This window comes from Uloborus diversus, chromosome 7 (assembly GCF_026930045.1).
Source record: "Uloborus diversus isolate 005 chromosome 7, Udiv.v.3.1, whole genome shotgun sequence".
NCBI lineage: Eukaryota > Metazoa > Arthropoda > Arachnida > Araneae > Uloboridae > Uloborus > Uloborus diversus.
Genome location: NC_072737.1, coordinates 127,705,333 through 127,732,206, shown reverse-complemented (window position 1 = coordinate 127,732,206; position 26,874 = coordinate 127,705,333). Strand labels below are relative to the sequence as shown.

Genomic DNA, 26,874 nt, shown 5'->3' with positions numbered 1-26,874 from the left:
CCCTTTGGAGGAATTCGCACCAAAAACCAAATGGGACAAGTTCACTTAGGGACACATATGCGTACCGAATTTCGTTCGATTTCATGAGGTAGTTACCGCAGCAAAAAAAAAAAAAAAAAGGTTCCCACATATATGAACACACACACACACAGAGATATTTTCCAAAAAGTGGTCGAATTGGACCTCAAAACGTTCAAATCCGTCAAAATTCGAAGTTCGAAAATTTGCACGAATCCAACACTTTCTTCAATATCTTTACTAATATTATAAAGAGAGAGGACGAATTTTTGTGTGTTTATATGTTCGAGGTAATCTCTGGAACCACTGCACCTATTTGCAAAATTATTTCACTGTACGAAAGGTGCCTTCTCACTGAGTAACATAGGCTATAATTCGAAAAAATCCGATAAATAGTTCTTTTTTTGTTCCAATTTAGGCCCAAATTTTACGTAAATTCCCTATTATTGGCTATTAAAGGGGTGAAAAATTACGTGCACATATTAATATTATATATAGTGGAAAAGGGTAGAATTTTCCGCGTTCTAAGCAATTTGTTTCGATGCTCTAACTTCATTACGACGGGAGTATTTGCGTTTTTAGCTCGAACTTTTTTTAGGCTTAGCTGAAATTTAGGCACTACTTTCTTCATTAAATCTATCAATAAAAAGTGAAGGAATTGTCCCACAGTTTTCTTTTTGACATCATTGAAAAAAGCGACATTTTTTACTCCAGAAAAATCTTGACCTATGGTCGAAAAAATTAGCTTCTATCTTCAAAGAAAGAAACATTACAAGCGTTTTTAAATCAATTTCGAAACATGTCATTTTGATTCAGGTTGTCAACTATTTTATTTTCACGTTTCCACGGTTACGCTTTTTGAATCCATTGTTTACTTCCTTCAGTTTGCATTTAATATATCTTAAACTTATTTTATTTCATGTTTCCATGGTTACGCTTTCAAAATCCATCTTTCGCATTTTAATTTCTTAAAAGTATTTTAATATCTGTCGTCAGTGTTTGGAAGCGTAATTTTGCATGGTGTTTTTTTTTTTTTTTTAAAGCCTGATTGTTGAATATATGTCACTCGACACAATTTTTATTTTCAAGGTAGACCGGGCAAAGCCGGGAAACGCAGCTCTTGATATATAAAAATGTGAAAGCAACTGTTAATGTGATCATATACCTTTTTGTTTGTTTGGTGAAACATTTATTATTGCTAAAGAAAAAACATCCGCTTCACTCGCAAAAGGACTGGCTTCCGGTAGCGTGGTCGCTTGGCGCGATAGGCCCTGAGCAGTTCAGTGTAGGATTATTGTTTTAAGGCAACCGTTAATGAAATTCATTGTTTTGGCGATTTTTTTTGAAATAAAAGAAATTTTTGATTTGTTTTTATCCGAGTGAAATGTACGATATTTTCTTTTTTTCTGACGATGATTTTTGATTGGTCCACGGCATGTTTTTTTTTTTTTTTTTTTTTCGTTAGACGGATGGATTGTGATAGCGTGGTTGCTGGGCAAGTTTGACGATAAACAATAGAGTTATAGAATTATTTTTACATTTCAAAGATATTATTTGATGTCCTTTTTTGTTTATTTGGCGAAATATTTTGTATTGCAGTAAAAACCGCTTCACTCGCTAAATAGAGTTTTAAAGCAAATGTAAATCTAATTTAATCATTTGACGAAAAGTTTTAAATTCCAAACAAACTTAAATCTTTTTTTTGAAAAGGTGAGTACGCATTTTATACAAAGAAAAATGATCATTTCACATCAGAGGGGGAGGGGGCGTCATTTTTTTTTATTCAACGGACCTCTATTAAATTTTTAGCACGGGCATCGCTGTGCGGGTACTGCTAGTATTTTATATAAAAGAATATATAAATGGCGCCCATGAAACTAAAAACACAATGCGCTTTTTTATTTGTAGAGCTTTGCCAGTGATTAAGTCTTGTACGCTGGTCCTCAGTAGTGATACGTCAAAGGAAAAAACAATGAACGCGATATCGTCATCAACAACAAATAACGTACGAGGTGTGGTCAAAAAATACGGTGAAAACTTTTATTATTAAAAAAAGTAATAAGGTTACATAGAGTTTTATTTAATCTCCTTCAAAGTACTGTGCTTGGGTTGCACTTATCCAAACGTTGACTCCATATCTGGAAACAGTTCTGGAAGGCATTTTTCGGAAGGGCTTTTAACTGCTGAGTCATGGTCCTCTCAATGACAACAATGGTGGCTAAACGTTTTTTTTAAGCACAGTTTTAATCTTGGGGTAGAACCAGAAGTCACAGGGTGCTAAATCCGGTGCGTGTGGTGGATGTGGACAGACAGGAACACTTTTTCTGGCGAAAAACTCGCAAAACACGATTTTCCTTTATTTCATTAGTCAAAAATCTGAGGGCAAATTTTGCCCTCATTCGCCTCATTTGCAGCACATCGGTTAAAATGCTTTGAATGGAACCGTATGAGATGTTAAGTTCTTCTGATAGTTCTTGAATAGCCATTCGTCTGTGTGAACGACTCACCGCACGCTTCTCGTCTTCAATAGTCTCATTTACATTTTTAAATGGGTCATATCACTTGTACACAGTCATCAGAGTTACCACATTATCTCCGTGCATTAATTTTAACGTTTCATGAGATTCTTTAGAATTCTTTTGCAACCTCAAGCAAAACAAAACATAATGTTAATGCGCTGTTCGAAATCCATGTTGTGCGACAGACACGATAAACTCAACCTCAATCTAGTGACTCTGGCAGTTGGCGTACAACTTCGAACGTGGTACAACTTGTTCTTAATAGTCTCAGATGATCACGCTACTGTACAAAGCTCACTGATTTAAAATTTTATCTCTTGTTATATCCTCTTTGTTAACAAATAAAATAACTGTAATTGATTTCAGAACGGAAGAACTCCTTTTGAATTAAAAAAAAGGTTCTGTGAAACCTCGAAATACGCGGGTTCAGATCTTTGCGAATTTGTCCGATTTCACGTTTCAAAATTTTATTTGTAGTGATTATATTTCCTTTTCTAAGTTTTACCAAGTTATCTAGAAAACATTATACAGTCAACTGTCGATATCTCGAAGTCCTAAAGGACCGGCTAAAACGTTCGAGCTATGAGAAGTTTCCACAACAGTCTTAATAGTTTGGGACCCGATGAAAACTTTGAGACAAAAGAATATTCGTGTTATAAGTTTCGAGTTATCGAGATCCGACTGTAATATACACTAAACTCCTGATTATTTGCATGCTGCTAACCCGCGGCCATTCACACTTTCAGAAAAACAATTGCATACAATTTTTTTTTTAATTCACAAGTTAAAAATCGGTTTTTACATTCCTATTTCACCCTTCTAATCTAACATTCTAATGTCAGCGGAACGTGGCTGGTTGAAACCTGACTTTTAGTTATGCACTACTTACTGTTCCAGATCTGCACTACTTATGGATTTTTAGATCTACATTTCCAACCCGCGTAAACGAGCGACCGGACCAATCTAGTTTGAAAACATTCCTGTTCCTAATACGCTTTTGGTGTTTAAGTAATTCTATTTGTAGGATTTGCTTGGGTATGTGTGTTGTCCTTTCGCATAAATGAGAGAACTTTTTAGGTTTTCATACATTTTTTACAAACACTGTCATCATTATAGCTACAGCTGAAAAATATGAAACTCTTATTGATTTTTTTAAACTGTACAAACAACAGTAGTAACCTTTTTTTTCTATTTCGCAGACTTATGCAGAGTCTCTTATCTGCCATTACTAAGCTACTCTATTCCGCTGACAATAAGGAGCTTACTGTACTTACATTCTATCTGTGCTCCGACGATGACTTCCAGTTTTGACAACACGAATTTACTAACCCCTCCCCGTTTTTAGTTTTAACCGTTTCAGTTCGTTTGGCTGCTTCTGGATCCTCTGAATTCGAAGTAAGGTCCGACCCCCGAGTAACAGACTCCGAAAACTCTGATGATACCCAGTAACAGATAGGATGAGGAATGTATGAGTAATGAATAAAATCCCCTTTTTTCCTTCAAAATGTGCAAAAGATCTTTATTTTTAGAACTAAAGCCTTATTGAGCAATCACGATTGCTTATTGTTCTCACTTGATTGTTTTGATGTCCTTTGATTTTGTTATCCCGCCGCCACCCTCCGCACCATCACCGTCGACCGGCTCCTCACGATGCTGCTCCTCTAGCAAAAGCCGTCTCCAGGTTGTATCCATGTCCTACACTTACACACATACATACACGCACGTACACACACAAACACATACATACGCATACACACACATACACAAACACATACACACAGACACCTACACATACACACACAAACACAAACACACACACAACTACATACACATTCATTCCTGCACACAGACACAAACACACATGCCTACACACACACATACCCCCTACACACATACCCCCACACACACAAACACACACGCCTACATACACACACACACTCGTGATTGCGAAAAACATAATTTGAATTCCAGATGGCAAAATTCAAATTAATTTTTCTTTTTTTAAATTTGAATGAACTTGAAACATCAGCTGACATCGTGGTAGCTGTTCATAACCTTCCACCACTGCCTTGTAAATAACAACTGGCTCATAAAATTCACTCTGCTAACACTAAATGGTTGCACCGTATTGATTGGCCACAGCAGCATCAGTTTTACCCGTCTAAAATTCTAATTATTTCAATCTAAACTTAAGACCGACTGCCTATTACTGGACCCTTGTCTGTTACTGGTGCCTTTACCCTACTACTTAATTCTTTTTTGAAACGTAGTTAAGTTAGAAATAGATTGATAAAAATTAAATGTTTCTCTATTGAGAAATGAAAACTGCAGTTCTTTTAAACTCTGTATGCGTTACTTGCATAAAGATGCAACGGAGAGAAGTGAAAAATAAATAACTAAATAAATAAATCTCTTTTAATAGCAAGTCCTTCTGAAATGTCATATGATAGAAAACTTTTTTATCGTACTTAGTGAAACAATCTTTTCTTTCTAGCGGAAAAAACACCTGGAAAAAAGAAATTGGGGTTAGTTGACGTAAAAGTCTTTGTTTATAAATATACGCTGCAATATATCTTTTTTCGCAAGATACTTGGACGAATTTATTGTTTGAGGATTATATGGCATTTTTCAACGCTTCATTCCATCGAAACTTTATCATTGTTGAAATAAGAGTCGAGACCTATATATTTTAAGTATCTTTATATGTATCTCCAATACAATTGGTTTTTCCTTTTCACTCAAAAGTGTTACCAAAAAGTACAATAAATATTTACTAATGATGGCTAATTTTTTCGTCATGCTAAATGTTAACGTTGTTACATATTTAGCTCTCACGCTAGCTAAACACTAGTAAAATGCTACAATTTAACGTTCTTTTCGTGTAATATATTTCCCGAAAATCAAATATTAAGTATTTGCAGCAAAGCGAAAAAAAAAATAAATAACAAAGATACAAAAAATAAATAAATAAATAAAAAGAATTTTCAGAAATTGCTGCTTACCCAACCATTACAGTCAAATGTTCTGACTTGAGAAAATTTTGGAGCATTTACAGTTAAATGTTCTAAAATTTTCTCTTAGAACGCATTTACCGGCGAAAATCTTTAAATTTCAGTTGTAATCAATCTAGACGGGTTAAATGTGATCTGAAATTCAATTCAGTTATTATTGATTCGTAATAGACTATCACGAAAGTTATAGTTAAACATTTTTTAGTGACCACACTAAAATTAAACTTTTTGTGTTGTTTTTATTTCGAGGTAAACTTGCTAAAATGATATGTATGCGACACTTGTCTTCTTAATACTTCGTTTACGATGTCGAAATTCATACAGAGTATAATCACATGCGCTTTTTGTATAAAAAATTAACACTTATTTACTAGATCCACTGTTTCTTTTATACCACTAATGAAAATTTTAATTAGAAATTTAAATACTTTAGGAAATCTAGTTTTATTTATAAGTTAAGGAATAAATAAAATAAGTTCTAAGTGTTATTTAGAGGTAGTCTCTTGTTGGAGATGCAGATATGTACAAATTTCAAAAAGAGAATCATGATTTTAAATATACAAATATTTCTCTTACTTGTCGATAGAAAACTCCCATCGTTTATGAGAAAAGATTACTTAAGAAAATAAGCACATAATAGCGGAAAGATGTAGATTTCATTCATAAAATTAAACTTAAAATTTTGTATATTAAAAATAAATTTAAAACATTTTTTAATCTAACTGAATTTTAAATGAATGAGAATTTTACCACATACTTTTTTAATATATAAAATATATCTTAGAAAAATCAATCATCATGCGAAAGAATTTGATGCTCTGAAACATCATGTCCGCCGAGGGGTTCCTTGTCAGTTCGGATGTCGGGCCCCCAAAAGGTTGGGCCCCTCGTTTCTGATTAGGCCGACATGGTTTCTCGAAGGTCCTGTGAAAGATGTGTTTGTCCCGAACGCCGTTCGAATACATAATAGTAGAATATTAATGCATAAATTGTTCTGATAACACCTGTAAATAAGAATACTAGCCAGCTGGATAGTTGCCAAGAAAGCATTGTCTTCTCCATTAAAAAGAGACAATACAAAACGAGTCAGATCACGTCTCCGACCTCGTATACACATCACTTGAATAATCCTAATTATCTTTGTTGCAACTTCATTTATTGCACTACAATTTCTGACGAAAATAATGATGCTTTCATCACATTTGTTAATGTCATTTTAGTAATGAGAATGAATTAAAGTAGGAAGAAGCGAGGAAAATCTTTCTTTGCGTCAAAAACAATGATAATTAAATTTAGTTGGTTTTTCGGAAAAGAACATTCTATTAGTGTTAAATTAAATTTCCTAATGAAATGGAATGTTTAATGGATACCAATGGTCACAATAATTTCTTACATGGGCGGAAGATTTTTATACGGCTATAGAAGGACGGGCTGTATCAGTTTTTAAATTTGCAAATTTTGTTTGGGAAATGTAGGGTAAAGGGGGGCACGTGTGAACAATTTATTTCATTTCTAAATCTCGGAAAATTTTTTATCTATTTTCCAGAGAAAATGATGATCATTGCATGCTTGAATAGTTTTTTCTCATAGCGCTGGATTATTTTTCAGATTACAAAAAAATATTTCCTTACTTAATGAAATTTTTAAAATGTGTTTTCAATTGTTCACATGTGCCCCTATAGGAGCGGACGGAACATGTGAACAAGCCTGGGGTACATGTGAACTTGATAGCAAAATGCAAGACAAGAATCACATTTCAACGAAACACTCTTTAATATGAAGCTTATAAGTATACACCAATTACATTGAAGAGTTTGTTACTTATACTGTGTCAGTTTAAACTGCACAGTAACTATCAATTACAAAATATCTTTTCCGAAATATAACTTACACGCTGTCAAACTGTAAAGTTTCGTAGCATGTTCTAATTACTGGATCGACAAGAAAAAAACTCATAAGGCTAAACAATACAAAGAATATATTATTGTGTAAAGTTTATTCCTGATATATAGTGCGTGTAAACTTCACTCATATATCGTTCGTTTGTAAGAAAAGTGCCACAATACGAAATTCTAAATTTTCTCTTTTTTTTTCGCTTAAAGGCCTTCAAAGGACGTTATCTTCTTTGGAAAATAATGACAGATTTTTTGTTCGAATATTAACCACTGGAGAGCACAGCCAACTTACTTTTCTTAATGAAAATTGCCTGAAGAGTTCAACTTCAAACGCTTTCCTTCTATAATTTCATTTCTTCGTATTGCGGCACTCTTCTTCCAAATGAGCAATATGATGATGAATTTTAAATTGTCTTAAACTTATGTTTTTAGTTAAAGGAAAACGTTTCGCCTTTTTTCTTGTTAATATTTTATAACACTAAAAATAAAAATAAATAAATCTTTACTAATATTATAAAGAGAGAGGGCGGATTTTTGTGTGTTTATATGTTCGTGGTAATCTCCGGAACCACTGCACCTATTTAAGAATACTTTCACTATATGAAAGGTGCTTTCTTGCTGAGGAACATAGGCTATAGTTCGAAAAAATCCAATAAATAGTTCTTTTTTTAAATTCAAATTTAGGCCCAAATCTCACGTAAATTGCCTATTATTGGCTGTTAAAGGGATGAAAAATTACTTGCACATATCAATATTATGTATCGTTACAAAGCGTAGAATTTTCTGCGTTCTAAACAATTTATTTCAATGCTCTAACTTAATTACGGCGGGAGTAATTTGCGTTTTTAGCTCGAACTTTTTTAGGCTTAGCTGAAATTTAGGCACTACTTTCTTCATTAAATCTATCAATAAAAAGAGAAGGAATTGTCCCACAGTTTTCTTTTTGACACCATTGGAAAAAGCGACATTATTTACTGCAGAAATATTTCGACCTATGGTCGGAAAAATAACCTTCTATCTCAAAAAAAAAAAAGTTACAATCGTTTTTAAATCAATTTCGAATGTCATTTTGATTTAGATTGTCAACAATTTTATTTTCGCGTTTCCATGGTTACGCTTTTTGAATCCATTGTTTATTTCCTATTTTGCATCTGATTTCTTAAACTTATTTTATTTCATGTTTCCATGATTACGCTTTCAAAATCCATCTTTCGCATTTTAATTTCTTAAAAGTATTTTAATATCTGTCGTCATTGTTTGAAAGGGTAATTTTGCATGGTTTTTTTTTTAATTTAAGTTATTCTTTAAGTTGTTAAGGTATTCTTTTAATTAATTGTTTAATATATGTCACTTGACACAATTTTGTTCTCAAGGTAGAGCAAGCAAACCCAAGCAACGCAGCTCTTAATATATAAAGATTTTAAAGCTACTGTTAATGTGATTTTATACCTTTTTGTTTGTTTGGCGAAACATTCATTATTGCCAGAGAAAAGACATCCGCTTCACTCGCAAAAGGGCTGGGTTCTGGTAGCGTGGTCGCTTGGCACGTTAGGCGCTGAGCAGTTCAGTCTAGGATTTATCTTTTAAGGCAACCGTTAATATAATTCATTGTTTTGGCGATTTTTTTGAAAGAAAAGAAACTTATGATTTGTTTTTATTCGAGTTAAATGTACGACATTTTCTTCTTTTTTCCTGATGATGAATTTTGACTGTTCCACTGGATGTTTTTTTTTTTTTTTTGAGCAATCACGATTGCTTATTGCTTTCATTTGACTGTTTTTGGCGTGCTATCATTTTTCCCACCGGCGTGGCGCCACCCTCTGACAGCACCACCCGTCGCGTCGGCCGGCCTCACGATGCTGCTCCTCTAGCGAAAACCGTCTCCAAGTTGCGTCCATATCCTACACACACACGCACCAACACACACGCACACACAAACACATACACAAACACCACCATACACACACATACCCCTACACACACAGAAACACATACACACACGCATGCATACAGACACCTACACAAACACACAAATACACACAACTGCCCACACATTCAAGCCTGCACACAGACACAAACACTCATACACACAACTACCCACACACTCATGACTGCACACAGACACAAACACACATGCCTACACACATACACATACCCCCCCCACACACACACATACAAACACACACTCGTGATTGCGAAAAACATAATTTTAATTCAAGATGACAAAATTCAAATAATTTTTTTTTTTCGTTAGACGGATGGATTATTACAGCGTGGTTGCTGGGAGAGTTTGGCGATAAACAATAGAGTTGCGGAACTATTTTTACATTTGAAAGATATTATTTGATTTTTTTTTTTTTTTTTTTTTTTTTGTATATTTGGCGAAATATTTTAAATTGCATTAAAAACCGCTTTACTCGCTAAATAGAGTTTTAAAGCAACTGTAAATCTAATTTAATGATTTGACGAAAAGTTTTAAATTCCAAAAAAACTTATATATATATATATATATATATATATATATATATATATATATATATATATATATATATATATATATATATATATATATATATATATATATATATATATATATATATATATATATATATTTTTTTTTTTTTTTTTTTGAAAAGTTATGTACGCATTTTATACGAGGAAAAACGACCATTCCACATCTGAGGGGGAGGGGGCATCAATTTTTTTTATTTAACGGTCTTCCATTAAATTTTTAACACGGGCATCGCTCTGCGGCAAGTAATAAAGTGATAATAATTAAGAATAAATTCAGTGACCGATTGTAGCAAAATAATCTTTATATATTAACTAGAAAGTCACCCCGCATGGTATGACAGGTGAAAATTGTTTCTACATCTGAACGAAGCAATTGCCTGCTTGGTGATATTTTGATAGTTGAAATTGTAACCCTAACACCAGTGATTAACCCTAAACTCCAGTACATAGCGTCAATTTGCATCTCCAGAGCTCGAATACGCTACCTTGCTGTGATTTACCATACTACCGAAAAAGGTAAAACATTCCATTCCACTTGTTTTCTTTGGGGTAAATTACAGGCTTAGGATAGATTTTAGTGTAATGTAATTTCAGAACAATAGAAAAGAAAGCTTCCTACCAACACTATGATAAATTACTGTCATTCACTAATCTTCAGCGCAAGTTTTAAGCTACAGCATTTGTTTGTTTTACCTTATTCATCCGCCATTAGAGAGTGGCTGCAGCGCCCCCTATAATTTATTGGAGTTGCGAATTGTTTTGGTTCCTTCGTTTTCCTAAAATGAGTATTACCAGTAAAACTGTTAAATTGCCGGATCGAGTTCAGCCTTGTCCCAATAAAGCTTTTCCATGCATGTCAAACATTACCAAAATATATTATCAAATTATTACACCACGGCGCTAGTTTCATTGTTGAAACACGTGGGTTGCTTCCTCATTGGCAATTATTTATATGAGGATAGGCAAGCCTTTTTCTTTCTGTTCCATTTTCTCCTCCGTTTGTGAACCGATTTTCTTCATTATTTTTTTGTTCAGAAGTTATTACCGAGGTTTAGTGTTATCAATAAAAAAATTTTGAATTTAGACGCTAATTGGCGGAGACGGTTTTTAAACCGCATTTTCAAGCTAAATGGCTCTTTCTATGCGAATGGATTGTCCAATTTTTTTTCAAATTTGATATAGTTGGAAAGGTCTTTAAAAAATACTTGAAACGAAGAAATTGTCAGGGCGCTGAAGGTCCAATAAACTAAATCCGATAGAAGAGAAGTTATAAGCGTTTTTTCGTCAACGAACCTAAAAATTTTTAATTTTGACTCTTTTTCATTGTTGAAATTCATTGTTGGAAGCGTGAAACATTAGGTTTTAATTCATTTTTAAACCGCTCTTTCTACACGAAAAATGCATTTTAGTGCTTAGAACTTGGTATGGTTGGAAAGGTCGTGAAAAATACTTTTAAATACGTTTAAACCCGTGTTACGGTTCAAAAACGCAAACCCTAGAGTAACTAGAACAACTAGAAAAAGTGCTAGACGCACTTATAAGTTAGCAAAACTTCATTTTGATTTGCTGCTTAACGCGACATAGTTAGCATGAAAAAATTGCTGGACAATATTATATGTTGCTATTTCTCGCCAAATAAATTAACGTAGTGAAAGAAAAAAAAAAGAAAAGAAAAAGTTTTGAAATAAGGATTAAAGAAAGAAATTATGTTTAAATCTTGTAGGGGTTTTTTTTTTTCGAATGTTCTTTATAAGTGCAAGACTTAAAAAACCCTCTGTATTTTAATCTCAATAAGTAGTTGACTTCAATAAGCATAAAGTGTACTAAACATAAATGATTCAGCGATAGAATAAAAAGTTAGAAAGCATTCGGTGCAGGGTTGGCTTTCTGCCAGCAGAAACTAGTTTTTGCCTTGCCAGTGGCAGAAACTGGTTATAACCGGTAAAAACCGGCAGAAACTGGCAAAAACTTAAAAGCATCTTTAATAACTCAAGTAATTACTAAATGATATTCATTTAAGGAAACTAAAAAAATTAATTTTATTCAATCAGTTTAAAAAATAGAATCCTATGCTAGTGACCTTGATTTAGTTCGGAAAGGGAAATTTTCAATTGCAGATGTCTGTAATATTTGGATTAATCTAACAAAAAACAATATGGGTGCTTAGGAAAGAGGAGTGACATACAGAATTAAACAGGCATTATGGATTGTAATTTGCTCGCTTATATGCTTCATCTAAATTGCTTGGGATTGAAATTATCATGTGCTTTAAGAAGAAAGTGCCAGAATTTTACTTGCCAATATTAACATAGATTTTGTACTTAATGTCACAGCTTCGCAAAACGAATTGGCCCTTTTCTCGAAACTTATTTTTCTAGTCAAATTTTTACCACAATCCCAGTTACTGCATGGTGGACCAGTTTTAAAGAAATGTACCTACAACAAATGAAAGTTTCACAAACATTGCTTGTTCCTTGATTCATTGCCTATAGCTCTTCTATTGCAAGAATATTCTAATTCCTGCATATTAAATTGAGAAACTGTCACTGTTTAGGAATCACCTTTTTTAAGAGGCAACTGCAGGGTCCAAACAATGTAACATTTGATTTTGAATTGTGATAATATTGAAATTAAATTGTGCTTTGGTTAACAGTTATTTTTTCCATGCATTTTCTGTCAATAATTAATTTTTTGTCATTTTGTGGGTTTTTGCCAGTTTCTGCCTCAAGTGTGGCAGAAAGTGGTTTTTGCCATGGCGGTTTTAACCGGTTCCTACCAGTGGTTTTAACCGCTCCGGCAGAAACTTGCCAGCCCTGATTCGGTGTCACCAGAGGTATGTTTAACGCATCTTTAAGAGTGTTGAAAACCGTAAATATGACTCAAAAATTTAGTAAACATTTAATTTAATAAATTTTATAAACGTTCAACTTTAAAAACCATTTCAATATGTTAGCTCTTAAATGGGTTTTTCCTGAAGCTTCAAGTGGGCAGGATTTTATGAGGCTTTTATTCCATTGTTATTTAATATATTTATGGTTTTCAAAAAAAGTTAACTTAATTACAACTGAATGCTTTTTTAACTAAATTTGGGTTTAAAAGATTAAGGCTGCTCTTCATTTCTAAAATACAGTGCTACACCACAAGAGGACTTGCATGACATTGATGGGTCAGTTTCGTAATTTTTTTAACATTTTATTATTTCTATTTTAAATATGCTTCAATATCCATTTATTAAAAACATGAGAAAATTTTGCAGTATTACATTTATCCAGAATGCTACTTTATGGATATGAAGAAATTCTAATATTAATATAAATTTAAAAGTCAATCAATTTGTTTTTTTAGAGTTTATGGCACTAAAAATAAATAAGGAGAAGGACGTGACAAAGTAAATGAGCTTTTACCATTGGTATAATAGCATTTTTTTTAAGTTTATATATTATTGAATAACATTCGGGAAAAGAAACATCAAAATTAATGCAATGAAAAGTCAATCTGGACTTATTTGAAAATTTAGATTGCGATAAAAATATAATTATACCCTCTCATCTACAAAAATTTCATCAGTTACTCTTGAGAAAAACTAATTATTACGTCACGTTTTCTCAGAAAATGAACTTGAACGCTTTGAAGAACTACTCAGACATAATGGATTTTCCCCTTCTTAATTAAAAATGTAAATGAAAGATAATTTTCAACTTTTATGTTTCGATGAATTTTAAAATAGTTTTGGTGGCTCGTTTGAGTTTGAATCATAGCAATTTGTCCTTTTTGACATCTTCATAGCTTTTAAAAGAGTTTCTTCCCACTTTAGCTGGACAATCGTATTAATTACAATTTAGAAGAACTTTCTTTTTCAAAAAGTTATTTCTGGTTATGGAAAAGCTAAAAATAATTCAGAGCGTGGGAGAAAATTAGATTTCTGCGTGGTCATAAATAAGTTTATGAAGTGTGATTTTTAGTTTAGGAGTCACTAGTTTTTGAATTTAGGTTAATGTGTGCATTTCGTGTTATAAAGCAAATGCTGTTGAGGAAAAATGAAAATTTTCAGATGCTGCTCAGATTGGTGATTGTACACTTCCAGCAAAAATTACCAGGATCTTTTGAAGTAATTTGAACTTCAAATTGACCCCTAAAATTAAAATAACGGAACATCCATCAGATATGGATCCGTTTCCAACTGTTCCCTGTCGTTTTTTCGGTAGAGCATAACTCGCGCTTCAGTCTTTGTTTTCTTTTTTTTTTTTTGGTTTGCAGAATGTTGTTAGAATTGCATTAATTATGATTGCCATATAAATGACTGAAACGTTCCAAACTTCAAACGTCCACTAAGTGTCACGAGACAGCACTACGTTTCAAGACTATATTAAGTTTTCGGACGTTTTTTAATGAGTACAGAAGTCAAGGCAGTATTGTACTTACTAAAACGTTTTGTTCTGCACTAACTTGTCGCGTTTATTCTTAGTAACAACTATTAGTGTCTCCTTTTACGTACCTAGAAATACGAACTAGAAGTGTAATTTTTGCGAAGGATGCAAGATTTCAAGCCATAAAACATTCTGAGGTAAATATTAATACTATATAGAACCGCAAAAGAAAAGCTAGATTCATAAACCAAGGGGTTTAGCAACAGTACTACACCGTAAAAAAAAGTATAAGGGTTACCAGTATAAATGGGTGTAACGTTACTCGAATTCTGGATTGTATAGTTAAACTTTAGTTGTTAACTTTAATTAGAAAGTCGAAAACTGGCTTTTGTGGCCCAACGGGAAAAGCTCTGGCATAGAGACTTGTCGATAAGACTTTAGTTTTGTGTTCAAACCTCACTCAGGTTATTTCCTCTCTTAGTGCAATAAAAACGTCTTGTTTGTATGTTAAAATAAATAAATAATTGATGTATATTGGGTGGGGTAAAAAAAGATTAACTTGATAAATATTGAATAAACTAATAATAAAAAGCAAAAGCTATAAAGAGGGCCGTTCCAGGCTGATTTTTTTAATACTGTTATAATGAAATTTCAAGTATTATAATACTGCTGTGCTTCCAATTTTAAACGTATCGAAAGAAATTATTCCTTGATCATCTGTATATATAAAATAGTTTGTCCCTAACTGACAATCAACGCACAGCCAAAACTACTGAGGCTAGAAAACTGAAATTTGGAACATAGGTTCATTTCATAACGTAAGCGCGTGTTAAGGAAGGAATTTTGGAAATTTTAATTTTAAGGGGGTGAAACGGGATGGGGAACGTTGCGCACTTACATGCGAAATTCTTAAGAACGCGTTTACCAGGTATTAAAAAATTCGAAATTTTACGAGGGTCACGAATATTCCCGTCTCAGCCACGTAGGACGCTAATGGGGTAGTTTCCTTCAGTCAAAAGTACTACTTTTAGTCATTGAAATGGATAGAATGAGCAAAAAAAATTACATGGACCCAGATAATACTTTCATTTTCCCAACAGTTTTTTTTTTTTAATTAATTTTTTAAAATGTCCAATTTTTCAAACAAGGCGTGGTCTTTATGACGTCGCAAATGATGCAATTTGGCGCATCTTTCTACTACGTTTCCACGTTATAATAATCAAGTAGCGAATTAAAATTGCGTTCTACGCTTGCTATCAAATATCATTGCCAATACACCTGAGTAAAGATGCGAATTAAATATTTTGTTCTGTGAATGGCAACATTGAATGGCATTTCATCATTTGTGATGTTACACGACAGAAGTGTAAACAATGAAAGCGCACTGATTTAAGTAATTTTTTAAAAATATTAAACTTAAATAAATTATTTAAAAATGGTCAGATCCTATGTTTTTAAGCATGCTCTTTCAGAAAAAAATACTTTTAAAATTTTGGAACCGACCCCATTAACGGAGACATTAATTAAATTCTATTAATCTTAATCTCAATTTTCCGTCCACTTGAACATACGTCTATGCCAAGAAGTGGTCCGATTTTTTCGGTTTTTGTACCATTAGAAAGCCCATAAAAAATAATCATTTCAAAAATATCGGCAAAGACTAAAGCTGCGGACATCGAAAAATGACTGAAATTAAAGTTATAAGCGTTTGAAGTAAAAATTAATTTATTTCAAAAGGAATTTTTCCCTCTATTTTTTGCGCGAGATTAATTTTAGCTTGAAGAAAAGATAAACAATATTATTTGTTGTCATTTCTTGCTTGAGTATCTAGAAGTAAAATTTCTTGCGATCGGTTTTTAATGCATTGAGGCTTTATCGGTAGCAGGATATTAAAAATATATTTCCCTTTTGATAAGGTTTTCGGAAGTCGATGTTTTCATGTACAATTTTAATGGATGTGTATTCTTTAGAAAAATATGACTCTTACTGGTTTTGATAACGTAATTTTTAAATGTGAATGACATGTTTTTTTTATTGGCGATATTGAGAATATTCCTCTTATTTGAAAGGGTGTTTTGGGAATATTTTGATAATTTGGAATCTTGCGATCTTTCTTCATTGGCGTCAATTTTTGGCTCCAGCACCTGCGTGAGAGGTATTTTTCTTTGCGAATATAAACAAAGAGACCGGAGATATCTATTCACATAGGGTTACTATAAATCAGCAGAGTTACGAAAATAAAATTATTTACGCCAAAAATGAGACGACCGTGCCAAATTCCCAATTTTCGAAATATCCCCGAAATTGCTTTTAAACGTTTTCGTTAGACGGCAAGTAAAAAAAAGTAAAGACTGCAAGTGAAAGTAAAAGTAAATGTTTTAAAGATTTTAAAGGGTGTTTACGCATTTTAGAAAGAGAAAAGGATTATTTTACGTTAAAGTGGGAGGGGGAGGGGATTCCTTTTAATCAAGTGATTTTTTTTTTCTTTTATCGGAGCAAAGCGGTTCATTTATAAATAAAATACAAGATGTTAATGATATTACCCAATATTGATTATTTCTTGAGGAAAAACGATGGACAGTTTGGCATCATCGAATAATTTCATTGATGAAAATACCCTTTCAGTGAAGTATTTAATAAATTATTCATATAGAATGAAAACGAGCACATTATTACGTTCATCAATGCAATGTTCTTTAAAGCAACTTGACAGCAAGATTACAGTAATTCTGTCTAACTTTAAGAAAAAATTTCTGTATTTTAAAAACCCCATTTATATTTTAATAGTTTTACTGTACATGTCGCAATAAAAAGGAAGAAAAACTCCAGAAGTTATTATTTTCATTTAAGATGAGTTATTAGGCTTGATCAATGTTATCTTGTGAATTAGAGTATCACTAAGCCACATCAGAAATGAGATGCGAAAAAAGAAAAAGAGAGAGAGAAAAGTAGTACAACTTAAAAATAGACCCCCTCCCCTTAGAACTCTACAACGAAACAATATTTATGTAGTTTATAATATTGCATACCTACCACATTACTGTGTAGAAAGCGTAATTTTAATAATTTTTAAGTTTGCTTCTATGCATTAACTGCAGAATTATTGAATAATAGGATGAGCTGTTTACTATATTTTTCTTACAAATTTTGATCAACCTTTTTTTTTTAATAAAGAGTAGAACACTTATTTTTTGACCTGATTGGGCTGCATTTCAAGCATTGGGTAGATAGAACTTTTGACGCTTACCTTGGCTTGCTTGGGTATGGTAGGTAAACTTTTAGTACTGCGAGAACCCAGGACGAAGTCTTTTTTTACATGCTAGCCCACTTGCCGCTGCTGTAGAAAATAAATTTATTCAAAAAGATAATAATGTGAGACCAGTCCTAGCTGCATTTTCTTCTGAAGAATTACGATTTTAAAGGAAGGCACAACCTGTTTTACATCCAGACCTTTTTTACATCCAATAGCCTTTGATCATGATTATTTAGTTCGACGCGTTTTTGTTTAACTGATGTCAATGACTTCGTATGCATTTTGTACAGCATTTATATTATAACTAGTTTTTAACCCGCTGCTTCGCTCACAATGATGTAGATTTTTTCAATCGATTTAGGTTAATGGTCAACACAGGCAGGGATCAAATAATTACTAAAAAATTGGTTTGTCCCCAGTTTCGCCGATGTTTCAAATCCGCCCCCCCCCCCTTAATATATCAAAAAGTATGATTAAAACTGAAAACCGGGGGGGGGGGGTAAATGTCCACGAAACTGGGAAGGCACCCAAAAAATTACGCAGTACAAGTCGGGAAAACGTGTAGGAGTAGTAAAGAAGTTAGTAAGGGTAATTCTAAAAACTTCCGATTCGAGTGAAGTCAACTATTCTTAAATAAAGTCAAACATTTCCCTTATAATCCCGATCCCCGTCAAATGGTGCCCAATGCTACGCCGGCTATCCAATTTATTGCATATGCTTCTTGCCGGAGAAAGGAACAGAGCTCAGGTGACGCATGTCCCTACTAAATAAATAGGAGAAATACGCCTAAAATGTCAATCGTCACAAAATAGGGTCAACAGTCACTACAAATACTGATTTTCTAATAATGTCCCTTCAGAGTGAGAACATCTAATCTTTAAAATCTCCATCAGAAGGAAATCAAATGTTTCTAAATACCGTCAACGGTGTCCTGTTTTAAAATACCAAAAAGTTCGGAGTAAAAATATACTATTAAAATCAGGAGTAAGCACAACAGTTTTTTTTTAGTTCCTATTTCAATGAGGACAATAGTACAAAAAACTTCACGTTTCGGAAAGAGAAACATTTCTTAAAATTTCTATTAGAATGGTGATATCAGCGTTTTCAAATAACATCGACCTCCCTCTGAAAATCTCCGTCGTGATTAATTCCAAAATTCTTCATCAGTAAAAGGCCAGATAGTATAAAAAACAAATTTAAAAAAAAGAACAATGTTCTCCATTTTTGCGATAAAAATGTGGACATTAATTCCATAAAATAATAATTAGCATCATTAATCCTTAAAAACATACACAAAAAAGAAAATTGAAAATTAAACGTTTCATAAAAATTTAAAATATTTCGCCAATGCGCTAACGTAGTCGCCTGGCGAGACTGGAGATTAAAAAGAAATAGATTTGGCGGATTAATTCACATATTAATAGTAGCTTAAATGCTATTTGAGTGTGTTGTTTTACTAGTTTTGTGGATTAATTTTAACTTCAATACCTTATAGTATTTAATGATTTTTTTACCAAAATTAATTTGGCGGAATTTTTACATTTTAATGCAACTTTTGTAATGGCTGTAGCACCAAGAGTTTTGAACACTTGACATGACCACGTTATTGTAACACTGCCTATCAAATAAGTTCTAAAAATCATTTTATTTAGTTTCCTTTTTTATTTTTGCAAATGAAAACAGCGTTAAAATGTAAAGTAATAAATCAAAGTCCATTATTTATCGCAAAAGGACCACTTTACCATCCATTCGCTAAAGAATGTTCGAGTTTACGAAACTGCGTAAAATGTTTGTTATTCTATTCATTAGATTTGATTTTTAATTCTGAACAGAAGCTGGTACATTTTAAGAAAATGTTCTGCACTTATTTGGCCGTTCCTGGAGAGATGCCTGGAGGAGTGCAGGCTCGATTTAATGACTTTCTTATTTAGTTACCAGATCATTGTACATTTTATCGAAAGTTTCAAGATTGTCTTATTGCGGCTTTTGAAACCTATTGAAAGTTTTAAAAAATCTTTGCCAAAAAGTCTTTTTTTTTTTTTTTTTTTTTTTTTTTTTTTTTTTTTAAGTTTGGTCATGTATTTTGATATTTGAGACTTTAGTTGGCGAATTAAGCGCAATTATTATTTTTGATGCATTAATGATTAGTGTCAAAACACTCGGCGACAATTGGAAACATTTCTAAGAATATTTGAAAGCTTCCTGACGAAATTCAGGGTTGGCTGAGTAATAGGTACGGATATATACGTATACGTGTATGTTTTTTTGAGCAATCACGATTGCTTATTGTTCTCACTTGACGGTTGTTTTGATGTCCTTTCATTTTATTTTCCCACCGCCTTCCTCTGCACCATCACCGTCGACCGGCTCCTCACGATGCTGCTCCTACAGCGAAAGCCGTCTCTAGGTTGCATCCATGTCCTACACTCACGCGCATACATACACAACTACACACACACGCACGCACGCACACACATATACACACAAACACATACACACATACACCTACACACATACACACACAAATACATACAGACACCTGCACATGCACACAAACACATACACACACTCATACAAACAACTACCCATACATTCATGTCTGCACACTGACACAAACACATATGCCTAACACATATGCCTACACACATACACATACCCTCCCCCCACATACACACACATTCATACACACAACTACTCACACACTTATGCCTGCACACAGACACAAACACACATGCCTACACACACATACACATACCCCTACACACAAACACACACGCCTACAAACACACACTTGTGATTGAGAAAAACATAATTTGAATTCAAGATGTCAAAATTCAATTTTTTAAGTGTAATATAAACGCAATTTGAAGACCCTCCCTTCCTTAAAGCGCTTAAACAATAGGCCTGTTCAGTTTTTGTAAAGAAATGTCCGTCAGTAACTATGAATCTGGTGCGGTGCAAGACAAACTTTGCAGCTTTTTTTTTTTTTTTTTCTTGAAGGTGATTTGCATTTTTCAAAACGGCTGCGACTCAATCCTAAATGATATTGCATCTGTTGCATGCAAGACAATAAATTAATCTTTTTAGGGCAAAAAAAAAAAAAAAACAGTCTGTACCATACCCATGCATTTGTTTTCAGCAAAATATATCGCTTTGGCGACAAAATGACTGTCTTGGCGAAAACACTTTGCAATATATATCTCTTTAGAACTCAAGAAAAGTCATGTTTTATAATATGAAACTAGTCGACCCGTGCGGAACTCCGCACTGTGCTTCGAATCGTTTCATAAGGCCTTTCACTCTTTAAGAATTTCAAAGGAAGAACATTATGAAGAAGAATCGAAAAAAAAGTAAGCGCAGAAGAGAAGGCATGTAATTTAAAGACATCAGTAACAAAACCTCGTTAAATACAACGTTGTGATAATTTCATCATCGCTCACCTTTTGGTCGTACATATTTTCAATGCAAACATAAATATCATTAAAAGAGTGGCTGAGTAGTGACTCGTGAAAAAGCAATAATTGTGCACGTGAAAAAACAGATTGTGGCAAATACCGTCCTGTGCATGTGAGCATCTGACGGTAAAAAAAGAAACATTAAAGAGATATTTATTGGCACGGATTCGAATTGGCACCATTCTGATTAACAGTCCGACACCCTAACAAACCTAGCAATTGCGCCTTCCTTTTCGAAAGCTATTCATTGAAGGAATGCGTAGTAAAAAACAGCAAAAAAGCTTTTTGTAAAAATAATAATAATAATAATAATAATAATAATAATAATAATAATAATAATAATAATAATAAGATCATGCATCTATGTTTTGTCATTAACCAGCATGATACGATTTAAAATTATTCGTAAAGCATGGAATTTGATTAAAGAATGACGAAGCTCTCACGTAACGATTGAAACGAACATTCTAGAGAAGTAATAAATTAGATTGAAAATAAGTGTTTTTATCTTTGAATATTGAACTATTTCACATAGAAGGTTGCTTTAACAGTTACGGCTTAAATGCCCGCACATGTTTCTCTTTTAATCGAACACTTAAAATTCAAAACCAAAACCAGTTGAACTGAGTCCGTTTTTTAAGTGTAATTTTTCGAAAGTAGACAAAATGTATTTTTTTTTTCAGCAGAAAGCAGAGGAGTAGAAAATGATTTCTTGCTAATGAAGTTGATAATAATTTTAATGCTTTATATCGTATTCGCGCGAATAAAAAATTAAAGGTTTAGTGGGTGAAACTCGTAGTTTTAATTTGGCGTAGTATTTTTTCATTTGTACAAAAGGTCGAACACTGCTATTAGAAACATCTACATTTCAGCATACAATGAAAATGTTTTTCTGCGGAAAAAGGATTTCCTTTAGGTAAATCTAATACTTTTTTATGCTTACATTATGCTGAGTGGTCTGGCTGTAGTCAAAGCTTTAAAAAAAAGGAAGAACACTCTTCGATTAACAGTCAATTTATCCGAATGATAACTGTAGCCTGCATAAAGGAGTCGAAACACCAAGTAGCATTCCCACTGCATTTATTTTATTACGTTTGTATGTTATGAGTACATGTAATGCGTAATACTAATATAAATTTGATATTATATCGGACAGCCAAAACTTGCCCGAAGTTCAGATAGTTTATAGCCGAACGCTCTACCGAAAAAAACTTATCAATTTAACCGAACAACTAAGTCCAGTGCTTTTAAGCTTTATTAAAATATGAACACACACACAAGCTTTTTTTTTTTTTTTTTTTTTTTTTTTTTTTGCCGAAAGCGACGTAAAAAATGGAAAACTGCATTAGAACTTTGTTTTTAAAAAATGCATAAGAACTACAGGCAGCATCAAAGTTTTGAAACAGCAAGGGGCGTTTTCGAAAAATTGATTTTTCGACCGTAAGTCTATTTTTCTTCATTAGCCAGCCTGATAAGTTTTAAAATGAGAAGGGAATAATATATAAGATAAGATATTGAAGAAACATTTTTTCATTCTTGAAATGTTTTACAATTTGTTACCGCAGGCTGCTTGAACCGTTATGACTTAGATGGCAGCACGTGTTCATCAGTTAACAGCACGGTTAAAATACAAAATTAATTGAACTATGCTCTTTTTTAAGCGTAGCTTTTCGAATGTAGTAAAAATGTGATAAGCCATTTGTTTTTGTTTTTTTTTTTTTGCAAAAAGAAGAAAAAATATATATTTTACCCTTCAAATTGAGGTAGTAATTTTTTTATTTGTACAAAGAGTCAAAAAACTCATTAGAAGAATATATATTTCAATATACGATTTCTTATTTTTTTCTGAACAAAAAACAATTTTATTGTAGTCTGAAATCTTAAACCTGTTACTTATATTTTCGCTTACATTATGCTTTAATTTTCTTACCAGAGCCAAAGCTTAAAAAGAAAAGAAAAAAACCGTACAGTTCCGAAGTAATTTAGCACAAAGTCACTTCAAGTTTTCATATCAGCGAGGAGCGTTTCCTTCTCAATTATTCTATTCCTTCATATTTGTTACTCACTTAATTAAGTGTTCATGTAATGCGCGATATTTCTTTAATTTTTTGTTGCAGATTGTCCGGACGCGGGCCCGAACACGCATTCTCCTGGTTACGAAGAGAACGCTCTGCCGATCAAGCTATTCAGCTCTGTCGAGCATAGCGCAAATTAAAGTTATAAGTTTAACCGAAAATCTCATTCTGGTTCTTTAAAACAGGTTTTTCGGCTGAAAAAAACAATTTTTAGACCGTGGGTCTATTTTTCGTCAGTAGCCAGCACCATAAGCTTTAAAATAAGGCGTAAATCATAGAAATCGATCAAGTATTGAAGAAAATCTGGCGTAGAAACCAAAAACAGGCTACAGAAATAATATATAAGGATTGTTACTTCCTACCTTGGCGAAAATGCGTCGCAATATAAGTGTTGAGACTCGTAAATACTAAAAACAGACAAATGAATTTGAATGTATATTTACAGATGAGAATATGTACAAATGCTTGGTTATTATAATGCGTAAGTCTGAAAGAGGAATATCGGAACATATTTTATAACTTTCTTATCCAGCGTTACGTAATCGTAAGTATTAGCTTCTTCAACTCAAAAATCTTAAGAACTCAAAATAAACAGTAATATCTGCGTTGCCCAGCTTTGCGCGGTCTACCTCGAAAATAAAAGTTGTGTCAAGTGACGCGTGTTTTACAATCAGGCTTGAACAACAAACAAAAAAAAAATCAGTAAATTTTTGCGTCAAATTACGGAAAACTAACCAAAACTCAAACATTTTAAATCCCCCGATTACAAGAAAAGCCTTAACCCAGAAATTTATTTGTTCATATTTTAGAAAAATAATGGCAGCAAATTTTTTTTTCTCAATGATTTTCTTCACATTACAAATTTTAATAAAAGCATTGTTACGGAAAGTTGAGACGAAGCACTGAATAATAATTTGAATGGAGGAAAGCCTTCGAAAAATATGGCTTTTATGTCAAAATCTAAGCTACAAAATTAATAGTTTTTAAATGGTATCTTTGCTAAGTTTTATCGGAGGATTATATTATATAACCAAACATGAAGACGGGAAAATTACGAATCCATCGATACCTGGTTCGATGGTCGATTTACTGGCGTTCGTGAGAAGAAACTCGGACTTACATACATACATACATACATACGCTCAGTTTTTAATTATATTTGAGATGGTTTCATATTTGCAAAAGGATATATCTTTAAATGCATTTGGGATCTGTCTTCTTCTATCATTTTCAAAGAAAGTTTAAACGTCAAAGAAGTTTATTCCTTTTATTTGTGTTGCTGGATTTAAAATAATTAAACATCATTGAGGGTATTTGTCTCAATCACGAAATCTTTGTCAAAATAAATGCTGTGTAAATGATCTATGTGAAATGAGACACAAGATTTGATGGAATTGTAGGACTCATTTTGTTCTACCTTTTTTAGAGCTGAACTTTCGTTTTCCTGTTATTTCCCTCCAATAAATGAATAAAATATTTCTTCCTGATATATTTTTTGCATTTATCTTCCTGATATAATTTTTACACGAGCTATGCAGTATTCCTACTTTAGCACTTAATCTATTTTCGTGGTTCATGTTTAATTATGTACTTAACTCTTCTGACAAATTCATGAAGGCATGAAGCATTGGTTTGGATAACCAGTTACATCAAAAATAGTGGATTTATTCTGGTAGTATGAGATGAAAAAAGGTTTGCACTTGTGCTTTAAAAATAAAAAAAAAGGTTCTGACTTTTTGAATAATTTTATAAAATCACCTAACTTGATGGTGCCCCCTTATGTGAGGGGTACCTGTATTTATTTATTTATTTTTACGTGTATCTAAATAGAAAATAAGAACTAGTGCTGCTGTGGCCAGAAACCATGGTTGAGCTGCAGTTGTGGAAGTTATAAGCGCTTTATTGTTTCACATGTTAGAAGTTGTTTTCCAGTGATATTGTAATCTGGTTAAACCGTTCTTTTACAATGAAAACTATGCATTTATACATTATTATGCTTCTGTGTTAAGTTAAGTAAGTGTTTCTTCAGTATTTGTTCTATCTTAAATGTAATTAATGCGTGTGATTTAGGTTGGTGAAACACGCAATATGGGAGGGGCGCACTATTGGTAAAAATACGCAATACGGGGCGAAGTAAGATTCCTTTCCTTCAGAAAAGGAAAAATGCAGAAGTGAGAATGAAGAGGATAATGGTGCTGTAAGTGTGATTTCACAGTGTCATTGATTTATGATAGGCAAATTGTTGTTTTCTACTGTTGGCGCAAAATTATCCTGGCACTTATCGTAATGCTGTGATCATGATTAACGTATCCTTCACTGTGCGGCCAGGTTAAGTTTGACCCAACTCTAGTGTTGTTTTTGGGGTGACTCCATGATAACAGCAATCCCTCGAAAACAAACCTTCTCCCTATTTATAAAAATAAATGAAATTTATAACTGAAATTATCATTTTAAGCTATTAAATTTAACTGACCTTTATCCAAGTATCACGAATTTCAATTTATGCAGAAGTTAAAATCAAAACATAAGTTTATAAATTGTCAATGTTTCCTAATTGTTGCTCAAAATATTTAAACATCTGTATTTTCCTTTTTTCCTTTGAACAGGCATGGCGAGCGGATCGGAGCAGGAGGAGTTTGGCGTGAGCGTGGAAGAACTGCGCGACCTGATGGAGAGTCGGGGGTACGAGGCCTGTCAACGGATACAGGACGAACACTCGGGAGTGCACAACCTCTGCAGGAAGCTGCACACCTCCCCCACAGACGGTGAGAAGTCATTCTTTTCCCTCTCACTCTCTAAGATTTAGTCGACTTATCATGGCCCAAATCGAAATAGTTTCGTAAAAGATTAATTTTGTTTTTGTGAATGTAATGCAAAGTAAAATGTACCAGACTAATGAATTTTAATTCCTTTATTTTTGGAGTGTGCATTGCCTTTTTAGAGAAGATATAGGAAGAATGTCTACATTTTAAACTAGAATACGTTTAGAGAATTTATTTTTATTTTTACTTTAGACATTATATGGTTATTACGTCCCAAACTGGAAACTTTTCTTGAATAACTCATTTTTCCTTTGCCGTTCAATAATAATATATTTTCAAGATGGGGTCTTTTTCTTCTTTTTCTGGAAAACTCTTTTTTATTCTACTATACATCTCTCAGTCAAAACTAAAGTCCCAAACTGCGCTTTTTTTTTGTCCTTGCATATATTTTTTTTTGTATAAATCTAATTACACATTGTAAACATAATTATCACGCACCAAACGGCTAGTTGCGGCATCCAGCGAGTCCAAGTTCACCACGCTTGTTAGAGACCATCTGTCTAAACTATCTACAACAGCGCTGCAGGCATCACGTTACATCAGTTCGCCTTCAGCTCTGTTACAGCTATTCCAGAATGACTGAGCTCCAACCAAAGGAAGAATACAGTCCCCGTAACTTTGCACATTAATAGGCAAACATGCAGTTCAGTATTTGTGTGAGACTCATCCTAAACTTCGGCCATTTTTGCGTCATTACATGTTTGTATCAAAAGCATTTCTAATATCTCAAGAAGAAGCCTAGCTATTACTAAACATATATCTTAGTGTTCTCTGATGGTTACCGATTTATTGCAGAAACATGATTGGCTTTTAATGCGAAGGTTCCTAAATTCTTCTAAAAGATTCAGGGTTAACTTCTGGAAGGTTAATGGCTTTTAGCTGAAAACTTTCCTGTTTTATGCCAGATATGGCACCGGCATAAATTAGGCAAACTAGCTGTCCATT

At 33.2% G+C, this 26,874-nt stretch overlaps 1 protein-coding gene across 1 annotated transcript in view; it reads left to right on the top strand.

Moving 5' to 3' along the window:
- The window catches only part of LOC129226494 (plasma membrane calcium-transporting ATPase 2-like), a 272,244-nt gene that overhangs the window by 107,124 nt on the left and 138,246 nt on the right, over nucleotides 1–26,874 (top strand). Inside the window, 1 exon segment of the mRNA XM_054861105.1 lies at nucleotides 25,714–25,872. Coding sequence (XP_054717080.1) covers nucleotides 25,714–25,872 — 159 coding nt within the window.